Source organism: Arvicanthis niloticus, chromosome 20, assembly GCF_011762505.2.
Source record: "Arvicanthis niloticus isolate mArvNil1 chromosome 20, mArvNil1.pat.X, whole genome shotgun sequence".
Lineage (NCBI taxonomy): Eukaryota > Metazoa > Chordata > Mammalia > Rodentia > Muridae > Arvicanthis > Arvicanthis niloticus.
Genome location: NC_047677.1, coordinates 16,190,633 through 16,212,429, shown reverse-complemented (window position 1 = coordinate 16,212,429; position 21,797 = coordinate 16,190,633). Strand labels below are relative to the sequence as shown.

Sequence of the window (21,797 nt, the reverse complement as noted above, 5' to 3'; positions counted from 1 at the left end):
TAGTGAAAAGAAATGTGCTTCATGTTTTAAGTGAAACTCTTTGGAAACTGAGCAACCATAGTAACTTGGGTAACATTAAAAAAGGAGCAGTGTGTGTTTGCTAGTAACCAGAAAATATGTTATGTTGTATAATTAAGTCCTTCAGCTAATGAGTATGGCACTGGAGGTCTGCAGCTGTCCTCACTTCCTGTTCTGTCCTCACCAGTTTTGCTCTTTGTCCCAGGTGTAATATTAAAGACCAGGACCCGTGAGGCAGGACAGCTCTCCCATGGAGCAGACAAGTGCTGGGCTGGCGAACCTGGTAGAAGACTACAAGGAGCACACGTTTGCTGTTGTGATTTTTACTTAGTTACATTGGTGTCTTCATGATGCAGATAAATTTAGTTAGCAGTTTTTCAAAAGTTATTTTACATTTTCTATTCAGTTGTGATTTCAAATAATAAAATTAGATCTGAGTGGAATATAAATAATTTAGTTAGTAGTATATTTACAACACAATGTGTGCTGCGGATTTTTGTTTGCTTTCTATCTGACACCGGTAGCTGGCTCATTGCTCTGGATGACTCTTTCTTATGGTCTGTAACACAACAGAGTTCATGTATTTACTAATGTCATGGTGCTGCTAGTTTCCATCAACTTGACACACAAGTCGGAGTCATCTGGGAAGAGAGAATTTAAAAAGAGAAAAGGCCCTCTACCAGGCTGGCCTGTGGTGCATTTTCTGGATTAAGAATTGGTGTGGGAGGCCTGGCTCGCTGCAGGCGGCTCGCTGCAGACAGCTCTGTTCCGGAGCTGGTCAGCTTGGGTGCTACAAGAAAGCAGGCTGAGCAAGCATGAGGAGTAAACAGCATGCCTCCTGCCTTAAGTCTGCCTTGGCTTCCCTCAGTGGGGAGTGGAAACAAAGCCTTTCCTTACCACATAGTTTTTGTCATGGTGTTTTATTGCAGCAATAGAAATCCCACGACAGCAACCATTAGTACAGATTTTCTTTGAAGGGTGACAATTAGATTTTATAAAGTAATTTGTAAAGCATAAAAATATTTCTGGACTCCTAAAGGATTTTCAAGGACAGTGTCGAATATGTGTGAATTCTGTCTGTTGCTTGAATATGATACAATTCCACTAGCATTCTGATTACTAGGTTAGGAGGATTCCAACTCTAGATTTTTATCTTATCTTTTACTGATGTATTTATCTACCGTTTTTATTTGTATGTGTACATTGTGTATAAGTGGAGGGAGTATACATGTGCGCGTGCGCGTGCACACGCACAGAGGTCTGAGGACAACACACCAACGCCAGTCCTCCTCTACCTATGTGGCTGCTCGGAACGCATTCTTAATTACTGAGCCATCTCTCTCTTGGTAGTCCCGTGGATTTTTTACTTTATTTCCAAATTGACAAGAAATTTAATAGAAAAAGAACTAGTTTATAAATAAGGAGACATTTTGAGAGGTAAGAAGAGATATGCAGAAAGTGCTCCTCAGTTAAAAATATCATCCTTCTGAAGCCATGAAGACTAACATCATAATCATATGACTAAGATAAAAAAAATTGAGAATCATTTTTAAGCCTGGCATGCATGCCTTCTTAGAAAACCTCCCCAGTTCTCCTAACTCCAAAGAGTGTGGTGTCATGGGGCAACTGGGGTGTGAAGGGTGTGCAAAGCCTGTAGCATGGTGGCCCAGAGAGTGGTCTCTCTTATGTCACAGCCTGCGTGGTGGCACCTGCCTGTGAGGCCAGCACTCCAGAGGCTGGACAGGGAGGAAGGAGTATGTTTGAGGTCATCCTGGGCTATAGTGTGAGACCCTGAAAGAAAAAAGGTTAAGAAAAAGAAAAACCTAAATAAAAATTTTACTTTATCACTCTACCTATAAGAGTAAAATTTTATTCTTTGTTTGTTTGTTTGAGGCATGATTTCTCTATTTAGCCCTAGCTGGCCTCAAACTTGCTATGTAGACCAGGCTGCCTCAAAATCACAAAGGTCTACCTGCCTCTATGTCTCAAGTGCTGGGATGAAAGACATGTGCTACCACTCCCCTGGCCTTTGACTGTTATTCCTAAAAGACTAGTTTTCTGTTTACAAAGATACTTTTATTTTAATTGTATAATATTTATTAGCTTGTTGCATTAATCTGTAGCTTATAGCTGAAGAAACCAGTATTTTTAGGAATGGTGAGTGACCTATGTAAGCTCCCAGGGAACAGCAGTAGCCTCGTGGTTAAGAGCTGTGTGACTGTTCAATACACAGTCTCAGTACTCTTTACATAACTACAGTAAGGTTACTTCCATGCCATGCACTGCTCTTGACTTTCTGCAGAGTTTCTTATTAATATTACCTTGGTTGTTTAGACTATTACACATTTTCAGAGAGTTCCCAGGGTGGTAATTCTGAAATGCTTCATTCTGTGTGAATGATGGAGGACACATTCTTTCCGGAGGGTTAAGATAGCTCCCAACCACACTGTGTGATAATTCAGAATCCATTGTCTGTGGGGAAACGAGAGAGACACGGTGTGGTGTCAATAATCTCAATAATCTCATCTGAAGAACAGATATATCACACACTGATGATGCAGCACATAGCTGTTAGCAATACAGTAATATACTACACAGTTGTACATTTACAAATTTAACTATTACAATGTCAATTAGGTTAAACTCGGCAGTAGTAAACCAGCTATTTCTTGTGTAAGCAAGTAAGCAAGTGATGTGCAAGTGCTGTACACCTGTTTTCCAGGTGTTCCTAAGTTACATGTACCCCAGTGTTGCAGTAAGTCTCCACCCAAGAAGGCCCAATCAATAAAACACACCTCAAATATCATTCTAAGTAGAAACTGCACGCCTAGATCGGGCAGATTCACCACTACACTACTCTAGTCCTCATCCATGAGATCCCTTATAATAACTTGTGTTTTTTCCAGGCCCAGTGCTTCTCCTCCATTGTCCTTCCTCCACCTCTTCCTCCTTGGTGTCCTCCACTCTCCCCCAAACTCTTCGATCTACCTCCCCTTCTACTGCTTAATCACCGGCTCTAGCCTTTATTCTACAAATTAAGGTGGGCAGAAGGTTCACAAGTCATCTGTGTACTGATTCACTCCTCATCTGCAGCCCCTCCCAAAAAAGCAGAATTAGCATCAAAATATAAGACCAGGGCTATCCACAACATCCCAGCTACAAAAATATGAGTCTAGGATTTCAAGTATATACTTAGAGACATTACAGATTTTCAACAGAAGCCATTAACACCCGTGTCTCATAGTACTCTTGGGCATTAACAGATGGGTATCTAAGGAAAGTCTGCGGATGTGAAATTCCTGAATCTACTCCCTGAGTAAAATACACTTCCACTTAATGAACCTCCACAGTACTCATCTCCTTTGAACCACTTAATGCTAGCTGGGGTTATTAATTCACAGACACACTGGATGAAACGAGGTAATATTTGTTAACAAGTACCACGCACTGGCACAATTCTAAGCCAGAGAGCTTTTTATAAACATAACTGAAGAATGCCATTATAAAGATACTAATTTTTTTATTTCTGCATTTCATTATTTTCTGTGACTTCAGAGCTTTCCAGGTTAAAGAGGTGAAATCTGGCTTCTCTCCATGACTGTATTCCTGAGAAGGGCAAAGGAGATGCTTCTAGAATTTTCTACTGTAGCCTCTACAATTTTTTACTGTAGCTTCTAGAATTTTCTACTACAGCTATTGCCATGACAATCTCATGTTCCTAAATGAGGCAGGCTTACTGAAACACCTGCTGCTCTTTGCTCCTGGGAACACTCAGGCTCTGTCATATTGAACTAGCTACCACTTACTGAGAGTGTCTCCATCCCCTTGGGTACGGCTGTTCAGACACTGTCTCTCCTGTGAGGGCTAATTCCCTAAAAAAAGCAAGATACTAAGTTAATCACGGATAGCTGGCTCACTATGAGTGGAGTCTACCAGAGTCTCCAGAGTATGTAAGTTCTGAAGATTGATGTGTATCTTAGACTGAAGGAGGTAGTTGAGACTTTCCTCAAAACACTGGAGTCATTCAATATATGACTCCCTTCTCAGTTCTTGGTTTGTCCTCCATTAATGGGCTAGAGTTTCTACATAATTTGGAAAATGTAGACTCCTCTGACCCAAGTATAATATAGCTCACAAATCAGATTTTGGCCCAAATTAAAAGATTAGGTGCAGTGGCACACTCATTTCATCCCAGCACTTGGAAGGGAGAGGCAGGCAGATCTCCATGAGTTTGAGGCCAGCCTGGCCTACAGAGTGAGTTCCAGGACAGCCAGGGTTACACAGATAAACCCTGTCTCAAAAACCCTGTCCTGTCAGAGGAAAGAACACTTACCTACTATGTACGAAGCCCGAGTTTGGTCCCTAGCACCACAGAAACCAGGGCTGTGCTATGCCTTTGTAATTCCAGCACTAGGAAGGGGGATGCTGGAGAACACGGACTTCAAGGTCACTCTCTGCTACCTGGAGAGTTTAGGGCCAACTTGGGCTACATGAGATCATGTCTCAAACAACAGGCGACAAAACACATTGGCTTAGGTTTAATGTTGATAAAATGACTACTCAGGAGAGACTGTCAATAGGAGACCTGTTTTTAATAAATACATGTCAAGTAGATACAAACAGCAACAAACTAGCTGTAGAACAAAAATAAAGAACAGAAGCACAGAGAGATGGCTGGGGGTGTGGGGGCATGATACTTGCTGTGTGAACCTGAATTTAATCCTTGGAACCCAAGCAAAGGCACAAGGAGAGAAAAAGATCCTTAAAGGTATCTTCCAGTGTCTACACATACCTGGACCCCCACACCAATAAATAACTTCTTTAAAAGGAAGGTACGACTTTAGGGCACACTTCCAAGGTGGTGAGAAGCTGCCTTTCTTCTCTCTGTTTTCAAGCTGTCATTAACAGGCCTCCTCTGTAACATGACTGCTATGAAATGCTATTTCTCAAAAACCCTACAGGGAACGCTAGCCAACCACACAGAAACCGTGAGCGGTAACTACCACCCCCCCCCCCCCAACCCTGGGACAGTCATCTCACTATGTAGCAATGACCGACCTAAAACTGTTATGTAGGTCAGGTTAATCATAGGCAAGCACCATCATGCCCAGTCATCTCTCCTTATAAACTGATAATCTCAGTATCTGGTCAGCACAACACAATAGGCTATGGTTCCCAAGTTCCCACTGCAGTGTGGGTTCTTGCTTAACCGTTATAACCTGCCCCTGGGTTGTAATCAAGCACACACACCTAGCAGCTGCTTGTTTACAGAAAAAGCTGAGCAATCATAGGAGGAAAACTCACTCTGACGGAAGATGAACCACTACAAAGTCTCACCTAAAAGCCGAAACCCTACTCGGTTAAGGAAAGATGTGGCTCTGAACTACATATAGTCAGGTCATTCGAATCCTCTCTAGTCCACGAGACCTGAGGAAAGAGGAAGAGTGAGGGAAGAAAAGCAAGGTGAGGGAGGGAGAGTGGGAAGATTTATAATGGACATATTCACAAGCATCTCTATGAGAAACTTCTGAAAACGGAAAAGCGCCTAAGGCGTGATCTTTCTTAGATTTTGTATGGCAAAGGGCTGAGCTACGTAGTGTCACTAAAAGGACTCAATCATAGCTGGGGAGGTGGCCCAGCCATTGGTATACTGCTGCTGAAGAGGGTAAGAGTTCCTTTTCCAGCACCCACAGTGGGCAGCCCATAGCCAACTGCCTGTCCCTCCAGTTCCAGAGCGATCCAACACCTCTGGCCTCTTACATACCTGCATGCACACACACATGCACACACACACACACACACACACACACACACACACACACACACACAATTTAAAAAATAGTAAACAAGCGAACAACAACACACAATAGACTCCAGCCTTGAAAGGCACCAAGGAAACCTAGTGAATTTTGTAGATATCTACAAGTAGGAACAATGTGGGTCTTGTTTGTATTAAGACTAGAGAAACCATGGTTATGTCTGGAACCATTTGTGACAACTTGTGAGCATCTAAGAACATTATTCAGCACCCCTGAATTCTATAAAGTTAATGTAGCTTGCTTGGCACAGTGGCTCATACCTGTAATCCTAGAACTTGGGAGGCAGAGGTGGAAGGGTCAGGAGCTTAAGGTCATCCTCAACTAGCAAGTTAAGGCTGGAGGTGAACTGGGCATGCCCATGCTCTTGTCTGTGTTCTCATTGTTCTCTCTCTCCCTCCCTTCCCACCTCCCTATTCCTCCTCCTCTTCTTCCTCCTCCTCCTCCTCTTCTTCCTCTCTCCCTCTCCCTCCCTTCCACCCCAAACTTTGGTGTATGTATTTCTCTGTCTCTCTACATACATACACTTTAGAAAAGTAAACTTCTAAAATTACAAGTTGCCCAATCCATATGGTGCCATGTCTATTTACAGTCTTTTAAAATTTTTATGTTATGTACAGGAGAGCTTTTCCTGCATGTATATACATGTGCCATGTGGATGCGGTGCCATCAGAGGCCAGAAGAAGGCGTGCAATCCCCTAGAACTAGAATTACAAATGGTGGATGCTGGGATCTGAACCCAGGTGGCCCAAGAGAGCACTAGCAAGCACGCTTGACTACTGGGCCATGCCTTTAGCCCCTGTTTACATTCTTTAGGTACATAAACATACACAACAAAACCACAAGAAAACCAGAAATATTAAGGCATAATCCAAAGGCTTAAAAGAGTCCATTTTTGAATATCTCTTTTAGTTTTATTCATATGTATGTATGTGTATCTCTGGGTGCCTTCAGAGACCAGAAGGCATGGCATCTGTGGAGATGGATACACAGATGGCTATGTGCAGCCTGATGTGGGTGCTAGGAACCAAACTTGGGTCTTCTGCAATAGGATTGTGACTTTTAAGTCAGTGCAGGCTATGTATGCATCAAGACTCTACCACAAGAGGAAAACAAAACCACAATCAACAGATTTCTTCTCAGAATCTTAGAATTTGATTTTATAAGACACAATTTGTGTTTATGGGGCCGTAGAGATGGTTCAGCAGTTAAGAGCACTGGCTGCTTTTCCAGAGGACCTGGGTTCAAGAAATTTCCCAGCTGTTACTGCTTTTTAGTATTGCTTCTCTGTGGGACAAAAAATCATGACAGGAAGCTTGGTAAGGTAGAGCAGGTCTGAGACCCAGAGTCTTGGTGGGCACGGATTCCTGGCCTGGAACACATGCCATACTCACCACATAAGGAAGCGTGGCCTGTGATCATGTAGGCACAGGACAGAGTTCTCCATGCTAGTGAGGTACCTAGAGGCCACAAGGGCTTAGCCAATCAGCTTCCCTTCCTAGACATTTCTCCCTGCAATGGGTATTTAATCTTAGGTCCACCCTGAGAAGTGGGTACAGTACGGTATGCAGCCATTTTCCTTGATGAATAGTCAATGAACAGTTTAGAGCAATGGGGAGCCATGGAGAAGGCATTCGACTATCGAGCTGCAGCCTAATTCTCCTATAGAAGGCTTCTCTGGGCTTCCAGCTACAACCACCACAAAGCTAAGGACAAGCACTGCAGAGCTAAGCCAGAGCTCCCCGTTCCCCCTGGCCCCAGGCTGGATGCTGTCCTCAGCCTGCAGCCCCTGACTCTGCTCCCAACTCTTCTGGACTGCTGTTGTGGGCCTGTGGACTCCTGTCACTTCGTTTCCGACTTCTCTGTGTGGTTCTCCAGCAGCAACTGGGGGCCCAGACGCCAGGGAATAGTAGCTTCAGCTTTCTCCCATCTCAGACTACACTTTCCCACCCCTGGTGCAGTGTCTCCCTGAAGCCCAGCACCAGCTCGACCAGAGGCAGCAGCACGGGATAAGCCTCCCTCGAGGCCATGCCCTGAGGCAGGTAGAAGGCAGACTACTTTTCTGTTCTCCAGGCTCAACGGACATGACTTCCACTTTCTCAGAGGCTCCTGTGTTTGAATCTTGGTCATTCACCCACCAGCTATTCAAGAATGTTCTGTAACCTTTAGGAGGTCAGCAGGCTTTGAGGGTAGCGCCTAGCCACACTTCCTGTTCTATTTCCTGTGTGCAGATGAAATGTGATTTCTTTGCTTCCTAACTGCTGGGTAGGCCTCATGCTCTAGCTGCCTGGCCTCCCCACCTTGGTGGGCTCTGTCCTCTGGAATGGTAAACGGAAGCAAAGCCTTTGTTCAAGAAGTAGCTTTCTGGCAGCATATTCTAACCCGGTAACAGAAAAGTCTCTCATCAAACTTACTTTTCTTCTTTGATAATTTCAGAGATCAATCTTTGTCATTTGTGGGGTCTGCTACCTGTTTGCAGTGGCTCGTTAATTTAAATCATTTTCTTCTGGGAATGTGGCTCAATGGTGGAGTGCTTCCTACCATGGGAAAGCCTCTGCTCTGACTTCAGACGTCACAAACGAAGGACTCTTCTTCAAAGGTGATTTCTGTGCATTCTTAGTAGGTCTCTGCAACATCCAGACCCCATTAAAACAAACGTTTGGATGGAGCCTTCTTCTGGGGGTGGGGTGGGGGTTGGGTATGAATTCAGACTTGAAGTTCACATGAGCAAGTGCTGTAATGGAAAGTTCTCAGGACAGGTCTATGTTGGGGATTAGTTCCAATGCTTTGAATTAATTTGGCTCCCAAATCGGGAATCTGTGAATCCAAATGCTGAAGGTCCTTGTCCCAGTTGATTTCTGATCGATCAGTAAAGATGCCAGTGGCCAATGACTGGACAAAGGGAGATGGAGCTGGACCCTTAGATTTGTATGGGCTAAGACTGGGGAGAGGGGAAGGAGGAAGAGAAGAGAGGATCGCTATGACTTGGAAAAGGATAGAACATAAGAGCTGTGAGAGAGAAAGCCAACCAGCCATGTAAGAATTCCAGGAAGTGGATAATTAGGGGATTGGGCCTGGGGTAGGAGGGGAAGGTTTAGGAATCCTGGGAGTCCCGGAGGGAAACATTTGCTATCAAGGGAAAGTTTGCCCAGCCTTTGAGCTAGTCACAGCATGTTAAAAATTAACTGGCGCGTGTGCATATACAGCATGCAACACCACTGGGAGCCAAGTGGTGTGCCCTTTACAGCTACAGGTCTACTCGATAGAAAGCCAAGTTAAACTTGGGAGTGCAGGTCTGAAGTTGGTCTGAAGAGCTGGTTATTTTCTTAAGCCATCCATGCAACATTTGACGCTTTAGGCATCCTTTCTGTATACTGCAATGCTTGAACTTCTGACTCATAGCCCGAACTCCGTCTTCTCTTTGCCATGTAAGCAGCATCTTCCTCCTTAAAGCCCATGGTCTGAACCAAGAAGGACCAGAAGACAACTTCAGCAATAGACAGGGTTCACTTACCCTGTGCAGATGCACTTTCTCATTATCTGGTGGGTCATATTATTCTCTTATTTTGGTGCCAATTCAGTCATGCTAAAGATATTCTAAAAGCTTTTTATACAGCATTTTCCCATATTTTTATCAGAGAAGTTTCTATCTAATCTGTGTATTGCTTGAGAAAACTGCCTTAGAAATCCACTAGAGATACCAATTGTTCCAGACAAATCAGGTTTGGTTACACACAAAGAATATTTATGCTTTAAAAGTGAAAGCTTTTCTATTTCCCATTCTAGTTCCAAATTTATTGTATATTATAAAACGTGTTCTCCTTCTACCTCAATTAAGTAAATGTTATGATAGGTCATTCACTGAACAGCTGATTCGCAGGAAAACAGATTATACTGTAAACAAGTCATAGATTAAGAAGTATAAGAACATTAACTATAAATGTAAATGTAACTTCGGGTTTAAAAAGTATGAAGTGACTTAAAGAACTACCTATAACGCCCATTAAATTCCAGAAGCCCAGAAGCAACTTAACCCTTCGATGACATTTATGTAAAAGGTGTATAGAATCAGATTATCTTATATCTTATATACTTACATACAAATATATTTAATGATCTCATGACATTGAAAATCATCTATTGAATGTAATTCATCATTAACTTTAAAACTAGTTTTTGTACATTTTGAAGAAAAAAGTCCCCATTACAGTAAGATGGATCTTGGCAAGAGACATCAGTAGGTAATAAATTCAGAGCAAACTTGATTAAGTGTTTGATCAAGTTTGATGTTTTGCATGGTCCTATATTGAAGTTACATTGGTTGCTAATAATATGCAGGAAAAAATCATATAGAAAAATTAAATAAGACTGATCACATGATTAACATCACTTGTGAGAAATGTTACCACACGCCTGTTGAAGAAAAGTCCTGAGAAGCACACAACAGCACCTGAGCTGGCCAGGAATGCAGAGAAATTACAAAGGCCGCCAATGGCAATCATTCAACTTTTAAAAGGGAGGAGGTGAGTGGTAACTGTCAGCGTCATAAGGGACAATTATACGTCCAGACATGCATCCAGAACTGAGAGCAGCCCCTCATGGGGGTCCCTAGGCCAGTGTATCTTTCTCATCCTAACACTAGTCGAGGCCAAAGCATGAAGAGTATGAGTCTGAGGCTAGCTTGGGCGACAAAGGAACACACTGTCTAAAACAAAGAAAAAAAAAAAGATGGCAACATTTAACAACCTAAGAGTCTCAAAGGCATCAGATTCTGGTGTGCGCTATATTAATGGCCCTGGAGATACAGTGTTAAGTGAAACAAGCCAGACACAAAGGCAACACCTTATTGACCCATTTGTACACGGCATCTAACACAGTCCAACCCAGAGAACAAAACACAATGGTGATCCCAGAAAGGAGTGAGAGACGTCTAGTTTTCATTTTTCCAAAAGAAATGTCAAAGAATTTCAAAAAAATTATTAAGCTAAAAAAAGAAATATCAAATATGAGTCTGTTCATCAAATACAATAAAACTTACATGTAAGACAAAGAACTAAAATCCTTATCTCCAAGGTGGCGCACGCCTTTATTCCCAGAACTGGAGAGGCGGAGGCAGGAAGATGTCTGAGGTCAAGCTGGTCTAAATGAGTTCCAGACAGCCAAGGCTACACAGACGAAAAGTCTCTATTGAAAAACCAACATAAGTAAATGAATGAATGAATGAATCTTTATGTCCTCCACCTTGTAAGACTTTGTACAGATGTTTCAATCCCTGGCCCCCACTGCTCCACTCTAGGAATCTGATGGCCTGAAGTCATGCTTCATTTCCTTGCACCAGCCTTTTGGACCACCAGTTGCATAAGAATGTGAGGTCGCATCCTAGCCCATGGGAAAAACTCAGCCACCACCTTTAGACTAAAAGCCAAATGCATTTCCTGCCTTGGTGTGTGCTGGCTCTTCTGGAGCATATATCCTCTTGATCAGAAGTCAAGTTTGCCTGGTCCAGACACCTCAGCTGGAATGGTGATCTCTTTCTCTGTGAGCTGTACTCATCTCTGACAAGCATACAATAACTGAGAAGTAACTTGCCCAAGGTCATTTAGTTACTAGATGGCAATGCAGGCAGCCTACATGTGAGGAGAGATGGGTGCTGCTCAGTGGTTAAGAGTACTTGCTGACCTTGTAGAGGATCCAGGCTCAGTCCCAGCACCCACCTAACATGGCTGATAACCATCCATAACTCTAGTTCCTGAGGACTATCATCCTCTTCTGACCTCCAAGGGCACCAGATACACATGCATGGCACACTGATATGCCAGCAAAACACTTATACACACACAATAAAAATAAACCCTTCCCCCTGTCTTAGTTAGGATTTAACTGCTGTTGAACAGACATCATGACCAAGGTAACTCTTCTAAGGACAACATTAAATTGGGGCTGCCTTACAGGTTCAGTCCATTATCATAAAGTTGGGAACATGGTAGTGTCCAGGCAGGCATGGTGCAGAAGGAGCTGAGAGTTCTACATCTTCATCTAAAGGCTGCCAGGGAAAGACTGGCTTCCAGGCAGCTAGGAGGAGGGTCTCATTGCCCATGCCCACAGTGACATACCTAATCCAACAAGGCCACACCTCCTAAAAGTACCACCCCCTGAGCCAAGTATATACAAACCCTCACACTCTCCAAAAGTGAGTGAGTTTAGCAGATCTTGTTTGTTGTTTAGATGATTCAAAGATGGCTTAAAGTAAATAAACGTTTGAAAGGCATCAGTGTTTACAATGAGTATTCATTTACATACCATTTGTGTGGCCCATCTCTAATGCCTACTAGGCTTGACTTAGGGCTACAGAATTATAATTTTAATTAATGAATGAATATTATGCAAATTAAGTTGAAGATCATCAAAGAGAAATCAACAAAGGAATGCCTCGCATGACCTGGGGTTTATTAAGTGTCTGTCATGAGTATGAACAGTTTCTGAAATGGATGGTAAGGGTTTGAGCAAGTATCTGATGGTCAAACTTCAGCCTCTGTTCGTTATAATGTACTATTTTTTTGTGCACCACAAGAACTAAATATTCCAAGCATAGAAAAGCTGGAAGAACATAAAGACTAAAGATGCAACAAAGAATGAATGAAAAATAAACCTATCAGTCAGAAATTGACAATGGCTGGGTGAGATGACTCAGTGGGTAGAAGCTCCTGCCAAGGGAGCCGGGTTCACTCCCCAGAGCCCACAGAAGGCAGGCGGAGGAGAGCCAACGCCACAGAGCTGCCTTCTACCTCCACATTCATGCTGTGGTATAAGCAATCCTCATGACACACACGTAATAGTAATAAATATACATTTTAAACACTTTCAAAACAGAAAATAAATAACACAAAAGAAGCTAATTTCTCTGGAGTCACTAGATCACAAAGAGATTTTTATATAAAAATTGATACTTTGGGGCTGGCAAGATGGGTCAATGGTTAGATTGTCTGACAGGAAAGCATGAGAAAGTGGAGATTGAATAGCAGAACACACATAAAGCTGGGTGCTTCAAGTCTGTGATGCTAGCACTCCTACAGTGGAACAGGAGAGTCCCTAAAGGCTTGCAGGCCAGCTAGTCTGGTGTACAGACCCCACAGAGAAATTCACTCTTAAGGTAACAGGCAAGGCCTAATAGCCAGAGCTGTCCTCTGACACACACAAGCTGTGGGGCATGTTCTCCCCTCCCACAGAAAACCACCACATACACAGACATGCACTTGCACACACGTAAGGATTAAAAAGGAAAGAGTTAATACGCTAACAAAGCTTTGCAACCTGAGTTCATACTGTCAGCAAGGCCAAAAACAAAACCAGAAAATAAATTTAAAAACCTTTCAGGCAGGAATTTAATTTAAAATGCTCCCAGAGGGTAGGGTGTAGCTCAGCTCTCAGTTAGCATGCTTGTTGTAGAATACATTCTTAGCATGTGGAAGGTCCTTGTTTAATCTCTAGTTTCTCTTCTCCCCCAAGGAAGGTATCGAGTTTACAGCACAAGTAACTGGAAGACTCAAGCACAGACCCTTCCTAAAGTGGTTTGTCTTTAATCTGAGCCAATTATAAACTGTCTCCCTACTTTAGACACTTCTAGAACTGCCCAAACACCAAAAATAGGCTAGTCTGAATGCCCAGAATCATTTCTTCTCAAGTGTGGGGCATATTTTTGGGCTATCATTTCTACATAGTTTGATTTGTTTTTATAAGTATAACAATAAAAAGACTATTAAAAATACAAAAATTCTTTTCTGTCTCATCACATTTAGCCATTTTAGCGGTGTGTGTGTGTGTGTGTGTGTGTGCGCGCGCGCGTGTGTGTGCGTGTGCGTGCGCGTGCGTGCGCGCTCACATACAGGTGCTGAGGGGCCAGAAGATGGGTTAAGTCCCCTGGAGCTGGGTCTACAGGAGTTAAAAGAGGCTGTAAGCACCAGGGTGCTGTGAACAGGACCCAGATCCTTGGAAAAGCATTAAGTGTTCTTGGCTGCTGAGCCACTACTCCAGCTCCACATCAGCTATAAGCCCTCTAAGTACAAAAATCCCATGTCCTTATTAAAAACAACCAACCAACAACAAAACCAGAGCAAGATTAGATGGCTCATACCAGCACCCTAGAGTCCATAAGCATGCTTATACTCTTTGGGACTTGACAGACTGCAAAGTTCTACACAGGTCCTGATGATGGTCCAGACATACAGGATAAAGGGTAAGCCTTGTTCTTACCAAGGACCATGATTTACAGTCCCAATATGATAAACTGTATTCCTCCCTGAACTCACGGCTGCTAACTTAACAGTCTCATTGTATTCAGAGCATCCTGGCTCTCAAAAAACAAAAAAATAATCTCTTCTCAATGACACCATTTTTTTTTTTTTAAAGTGAGTCCTGGTTCAAACAGATTTGCCATTTTTCCCAAGCAGTGCAAAAACACTGAACAAATTACATATATTCCACATTTGTATAGAAAATGTGTAAAACCACAAATTCCACTGTACAACAAGCACATGACCCTAACAGTCACCACTAAGTCTGTCAATGGCAATACCCTGCAGCTGATAACTAACTGCTGCAGGGAGTTCTGAGGTCAGATGTGTGACTTTCCAGATGAAGAGGTATACAAACAACCAGGTTCTTCCCTGTTTGTATCTCGTAGAGACCTTCAGGCCTTCCACACTGTCCCATGTACAGCAATTCCTATAATTTGAGCTGACTTCCTTCCTTCCTCCCTCAGGAAAACTTCGTCATACCTAGGAGGAAATGTCCACAGATGTAGACATGTGAGACAGAAGGTAAAGCAGCATGTCCCACAGCCTCACCTTCAGCTCGATTGCATTCCCATAGACGCACAGAAGCATGGGCTCCATTCACCACCACTCTTTCAGTCATGTGACAATACTGTCATGTGGAGCTGAGGAACTTCTCTTGTTAGTCTTATTATCTTTATTTTATGTGCATGGGGTTTTGTTTATACACATCCCATAAGTATCTGGTGTCCATGTGGCCAGAAAAGAGCATAGGTCACAGGTCTCTTGCAGCTAGAGTTACATATGGTTTGAGCCGCTGTGTAGGTGGGGGTCAAACCTCTGTCCTCTGGAAGAACAGCCAGTGCTCATAAGTGCTGATTCATCTGTCTAGCCCGAGTCCACTTTTAACGTCAATGTCAACCTACTGAGTAACTGTTAGGATAAATTTTTTTCATATAATTTATAATACTGAATTAAAAGTATTCTTTAAAATGCTCATAATCAGAGAAAGGACTTAGAAGTGTAAGACACCTGAAGAGGGAGATCCTCACTCAAGTCCCGAGAACCGATGCTGCCCCAATGACCACTGAAGTCAGCACTTGATGCAACAAAGCAAGAGGCTTTATTCAGGAACCAGTGCGCTGGGGCTCATCTCATACCTCTCGCAGGAGGGAAGGAGAAGAGACCCGAGCATAAAATCACACAAGCTTATAAAGGCAAAAACCACAGGCTGGGAGGGGGACTGTGGAGTAGGGACTTTCTAGATGGAAGCACTCTTGATTGATGGCCCCCAGGCAACTAGGGTCGTGTCTCTTATCTGGCACACACAGCTGGGGGACTGGAGAATAGGGACTTTCCAGGTATGAGTGCTCTTGATTGATGGCTCCCAGGTGGTCAGGATATGGTTCGTTGGCAACTAGGGTCGTGTCTCTTATCTGGCACACACACAGCTGCAGTTTTCAGAAATATTTTGTATGTCCTTGCCCTGGGATCCTTCCCCGGGAGTTCACAAGTGTACGGTCCCATGTTATTCTGAGATATTGGCCAATTTAAAAATTTTCACTCTTACATTCCCTCCTTTTTCTTTTGGTAAGTTCTAATCATTGAACTTCGGTTTCTGCCTGTAAATAAACTTCTGGTTCTTCCCTGCAACGAAGTGACTGATACTGTTGTCTGAGCATCAATACTTGTACTGTCTTCACCCTTTTCTAACAAAAGCTACCAATTGATTCAGGATGCAGGGTCCCAGAGTGAGTAATAGGAGGAGAATAAGGAGGGGGGCCCCGTAAGGGTGGCTACCAGCGTGGTAAACCACGGGGATAGGCTATACTAACTTTCAAACCAACTTTGGTGGGCTTCTCGATCTCTCATCTCTCTTGTCTTTTGCCTCTCTCTAAGCTTGTTCATGGAATCATTTACTACTCCAGAGTGGTCGACGTAGAAACAGCATTCCTCTTTGAGTGCTGCACACAGGCTTCCCCCTTTCAGAAACAACAGGTCTAGGCCTCGCCTATTTTGGAGCACCACTTTAGACAAGGAGGTCAAGGATTCTTCTAGCTTAGAGATGGACTGTTCTATAGTCTTAAGGTCTTTGTCCATAGCTGCCCTGAGGCTCTCATAATGTTGTGGTGTCTGTATTAGAGCTGCTGTGCCTGTGCCAATCCCTGCTGCAACTCCCACTCCCAGAAGAACGGCCAGGGTCAGAGAGACTGGTTCTCTTTTATGTCTAGTGTGGTGATCAAGTTCATCAATAAAAGAGGTATCTTCATGGTAGATGAGCCTGGGAACTAACTGAACCAGGACACAAAATTCTCCTTGGGTCTGGTTAAAGACTGAGGTTGAAACACAAGGAATTAACCCTGTGTTGCAAGCCCACCATCCCTCTGGGGGTGGTACTAAATAGTGATTTGAACCAGAATCTGTGATGGTCTCAGTATGATTGCAAAGGTGTTTTTGTCTTGGGCGTACTTTACCTATGTAGGTGCTAGTTCCAGATACAGCAGTTAGGGTCAGCTTTTTGGAGCTCTGCCAGCTGCAAGTCTGGTGTTCGAAACTCTTGTTAAAAGACCTCACTATGCCCACACCCTCATAGTAAGGGAGACTTGAGGCAAAGCATAGCCAAAAAGACTTGGTAACTTCAGGGTTGGTGGCATTTAAAACTGGAAAGCCCCCTGGATCAGGTTAAGCATGGGTTGGCTTGTGCCTGAGAACATGGGTTGAGAAGTGAAGGGCAAGGGAGAGGGTAGACTGGGGGATGAAGGGGATGGGGCAGGAGCAGGAGGTCTAAGGATAGGAGGTGGGGTCCTTAGAACACTGGTGGATCTCAGGACCTGGTTTGGCCCGAGGTTGGGCTTTCTATTTTTAACTGCATGGAGAACACAACTCTGGGGTCGGTACCAGTCACATAAAACCGGATCCCCCACCTGCGCCCCTGGATCCAGTCAGTGAATGATTTACCTTTTTCAGTAAAGCGGATGACTATAGGATTGCATTGCCCTTCATGGTTACAAGTGGCATTAGAGGATGGCACATACCTCCCTCTCTGGGGGCACTGAGTGGGCTCAGAGTGGCTTCGGGACACCGTAATCAAGTCCCAAGATGAAGAGGGGTGCCAATAGGCCTCTCCAGAGGTCTCGCATCCCCACTCCTTGCAATAATAGCTCTCTAAGTCTCCACAGCGTCTAGCCATCTCCCTGTTACGTCCGTTGTGGGGGCACACATAGAAAGGAGCCATCCTCAGCTGGCATCGTGAACAGGGTCTGGCACAACCCAAGGAAGCAGTTCGCTGGAGGTGGGTGGCCTCTGATAGCACTGGTAACTTACCTGGGCCAAACTGGGATATCCCATGAGTCTAATCCGGTGATCAGTAGGCAGAGGTCAAAGACCATGTCGGGCCACCAGGTTTGTGGTGGAGCTACTTTGGAGGTAGACCACACCACCTCACCAGTTTGTGATGAAATCTGCCAGGTCAGCTTTTGAGGGACAGGGGATTAAGAGCCTCACTTAGCTGGGGGAGGGTCAGTAGAAGCAGCCACACAACGAAATCGAAGCTTGAGGGGGTTGTCCATCTTTTCTGCTTTCCATTCAGGGTCCAGCAGAGGTGCAGGTTTAACATGAGACGCATGGATCCACGCGGAGATGCCATCAACCTTAATCGCTGTTGGGATGATCAGGAGCACCAGGTAGGGTCCCTTCCAGCGGGGTTCAAGATTGGACACCTGATGTCGCCTCACATACACGGAGTCCCCAACCTGGAACTGGTGAGGCACTTGTAGGTCTCCTGGTGTGTAGGCTTTGGCCAACTGCATCCACACCTCCTCCTGTACCACCTCAAGTGCCTTCAGCCTGGCATACAAATTATTGTTACTATGACAGACAGGTTCTATCTGGTCAGTTATCATGCTCAAACGAGGAGGTGTTCCAAAAAGGATCTCAAAAGGGGTCAACCCAAATATAGCAGGGATGTTCTGGACTCGGAACAGGGCTAAGAGAAGGAGGACTGTCCAGTCTGCACAGCCAGTTTCTACAGACAATTTAGTCATGGTCTCTTTTAAAGTTCTATTCATTCTTTCAACCTGGCCTGAGCTCTGGGGTCTATATGCACAACGTAATTTCCAATCAAACCCCAATGTTTTAGTCAATCCCTGACTTACCTGGGCAAAAAAAGGCGGGACCATCATCTGACCCAATTACCTTGGGCATCCCGAACCGGGGGAAAATTTCTTCTAGTATCTTCTTGGCTACAAGGCGGTTGTTTCTTTCTTGGTGGGGAACGCTCCCACTCACCCTGAAAAGGTCGCAAAGCCTGGGTGAGGGCGATTAGTTCTGCCCTCTGAGCAGAGGTCCCTTCTGGGAGGCTGCTAGCACAGATGGTCTGTTCCTGGTCCACCACTGCTGCCCCTGCCACACTTTTACCTTCAATTATGTAGCTGCTTCCATCTGTGAACCATGTTAGTTGGGCATCTGGCAGGGGTTGATCTCGCAAGTCCCGTCGGACCCTCATTTCCTCAGCTAGGATTTCTTGACAGTCATGAGTGACAGGGGAGTAGGGATCAGTGTCCAGTATCAAGGTGGCAGGGTTGAGTATAATGTGTGTGTGGGGTGGTTTGAACTGGATATGGTCTCCATTCAGCAGTAGGCTTTGGTAGTGGGTCATGCAGGTGTTTGAAAGCCAGCGTTCTGGTGCTTATCTTATTATGCTTTCACGAGCATGGGGAGCAATGACAGTCAGGTGCTGCCCCAGAGTCAGCTGCCCAGGTTTCCTGGCTTTCTAGGCCTATCTCTAGTCAGATTTCTATCTCTATTGCTCACTACAGCAGCCAAAATTCTAGTCAGGTTTTTTTCTTGCCTCCTGTCTCTCTTATTTTCTCTCTCCTCTCTTTGCTTCATCTTTTTCTTCTTCAGTTTCTCTTTTATGATACACCTTCTCTGCCTCCTTTACTTTTTATTTTTGTTTTTGTTTTTTTTGTTTTTCCGAGACAGGGTTTCTCTGTGTAGTCATGGCTGTCCTGGAACTCACTCTGTAGACCAGGCTGGCCTCGAACTCAGAAATCCGCCTGCCTCTGCCTCCCAAGTGCTGGGATTAAAGGTGTGCGCCACCACCGCCCGGCTCTCTGCCTCCTTTACTAAATCCTGCAATCCTTCAATTCTCTGCAGCTTCCTTTTAATATCAATTGCTGACTGACCTATAAAAGCCATAGCCATTAAGGCCCTCTGGCCCTCCAAGAGGGATCAAAGGGAGTATATCTCCTGAAGGCCTCCATGAGGTGCTCAAAGAACACAGAGGGAGGCTCAGTGGTGCCCTGAACAATCTCTTACCTTAGCCAAATTATTGGGGCATCTGGCCGCCCCACAGAGACCAGCCACAAGAGCCTGGCGATAGACTGTCAGTCGCTCCCTACCTTCTGCTGTGTTGAAGTCCCAATTCAGTCTGGTGAAAGAGAACCCAGTATCTATGACATTGGGAAGAGGGGCGGCCGTCTGTACATTTTTCTGGGCCTTGAGCAGAATCCTTTCCCTCTCCTCAGTAGTGAAGAGGGTATGGAGGGGCTGCTAACAATCATCCCAAGTGGGCTGATGAGAGAACATCAAGGACTCCACAAGGCCCGTGAGCCTCTGAGGGTCCTCAGAAAAAGGAGGATGGTTAGCCTTTCAATTATAAAGACTGGCTGACGAGAATGGCCAGTACTGAAGTAGCTGAAGTACCTGGCCATCTTGGCCATCTGCCGCTGCTGGGGGCCCATAGCCATGCAGCAGGAGTGCCACCGAGATGTCAGGTGTAGCTCCCCTGAGACTGAGGGTCCCCTGAGCTGGCCCTGGAGGGACCTCAGCTGCAGGCGGGCTGAGGGGCCCTCCTGAGCTGAGGGACCTGCATGAGTTGTTGGGGGTAAAACAGGGGGGTAAGGTGGAAGGGGGTCAAGGAGGAGGAGATCCCCCTGAATATCGGGATAGATCTTCTTCAGTTGAGCCAGTTGGGAGGGCTCTTCAGAAGGGCTTGAACTCTAAACAGCCAAGACTCGGGAGCTTGGCTGGTTATGTGGTCGGCGGACCCATGGTCGACCCCAGGGGGCGGTCGGGTTCTGAATTAGGTCTTGCCACGGTATTCTCCTGGTCCACTCTGAAAAACAGTATCTTCAACAGCAAGAATAATGGACAGATCAAAAGTCCCCTCAGGTGGCCACCCTACATCAAAGGTGGGCCACTCTGAGGAACAGAAAGTCTGCCAAGTTCCCTTCCGGACTTCAACCGACAACTAGTGAGCCGTACGCTTCACTTTAGTCCAGTGGTCAAGAGTGAAACTAAGAGAGGTGGTCACAGTCTGTCCCATTGTCAGTCCGAAAGTCAAGAACACAAATAACAAAAAAAGTAAACCAGTAACACTGAAGAGACACAAATGGCCATGCCTACTTAGCCACAAAAACGAAAGTGAATCAGACGGTGGTGATGGCTGAGAGGCGGCACGCCAAATCTGTAAGACCCAATCCGATTGACCAGGGCCCCTCACTTAGACCACCAAGCATCCTTGGTCCTTCGATCCTCCCAGGGCGGCAGCCTGTGGCACTCATGGCACGTCTACCAACCACAGCCCTATAACTCTCATGAGCGATTGGGCAACTACGAAATCAAAAGCGCTTCAAACACCAAAGAAGACAGATAGACAGAACGGACACTTTTGGCACCTTTCTTACCTCCAAGATAGAGTTCATGGGCAGGGAGTGACCACCAGATCCCGGACAAGCCCCCACGTGCAAGACCCCCGAAGAGGGAGACCCTTGCTCGAGTCCCGAGGACCTGCGCTCGCCCCAATGACCACTGAAGTAGGCACTTGATGCAACACAGCAAGAGGCTTTATTCAGGAACCAGCCCGCTGGGGCTCATCTCATACCTCTCACAGGAGGGAAGGAGAAGATACCTGAGCATAAAATCACACAAGCTTATAAAGGCAAAAACCACAGGCTGGGAGGGGGACTGGGGAGTAGGGACTTTCTAGGCAGGAGTTCTCTTGATTGATGGCCCCCAAGCAACTAGGGTCTTGTCTGTTATCTGGCACACACAGCTGGGGGACTGTTTTCAGAAATATTTTGTATGTCCTTGCCCTGGGGCCCTTCCCTGGGAGTTCACAAGTTCACGGTCCCATGTTATTCTGAGATATTGGCCAATTTAAAATTTTCTACCCTTACAGAAGAATGATTAACACTAAAGATGTTTGAAAGAGCCATGTGGAAACCAACTATCTGATAAGCTTCCTAAAGACAAACACACATACAAGGGGACAAAGAGCAGGAGGGAGGGAGGGAGGAGAGGAGAGGAGGGGAGGAGAGAAGAGAGGACTGTTGAGTCTTCCCACACTGGTTTATGTCATCCCAGAAGCCACCAGTTGTCAAGTAAAAAGCACTGTGCAAGGGGTGGGGTACCTCCCCCCATACTGTTGGTTAGAGGGATCCCAGAGATCTCCAAATGTCCAGGCTCTTAACATTGCTCTTGGCTGCCCACTCCCTTCTGGTTGGATTTAAGGTTCACTCCACCAGAGGGCGGTTCACTCAGGTGTTTGGTCCTGACTGGGGTGTTCCCAGGACACAGAAGTAAACCTAAAGGAACATAGTAGGAAACTGCCAGCTCAGTCCACTTCTAGGTTAAGGGTAGCTCACAGACCCCATGAGGAAGTTTCTTTGTGCAGTGAAAAATGGTTAGC

General features: G+C 45.1%; 1 protein-coding gene across 20 annotated transcripts in view; it reads right to left on the bottom strand.

Moving 5' to 3' along the window:
- Nucleotides 1-21,797, bottom strand: part of Cep57l1 (centrosomal protein 57 like 1) — a 74,290-nt gene that overhangs the window by 24,449 nt on the left and 28,044 nt on the right. For 16 of the 20 annotated variants that reach the window (XM_076916974.1, XM_076916977.1, XM_076916967.1 and 13 more), the window contains one exon: nucleotides 2,340-2,490. In XM_076916974.1, the coding sequence (XP_076773089.1) occupies nucleotides 2,340-2,487 (148 nt within the window). In that variant the 5' untranslated portion in view covers nucleotides 2,488-2,490. Of the gene's footprint in view, nucleotides 1-2,339; nucleotides 2,491-3,824; nucleotides 3,891-5,355; nucleotides 5,446-21,797 lie in introns of all 20 variants that reach the window. The other 4 variants (XM_076916965.1, XM_076916964.1, XM_076916968.1 and 1 more) reach the window with 2 other exon arrangements.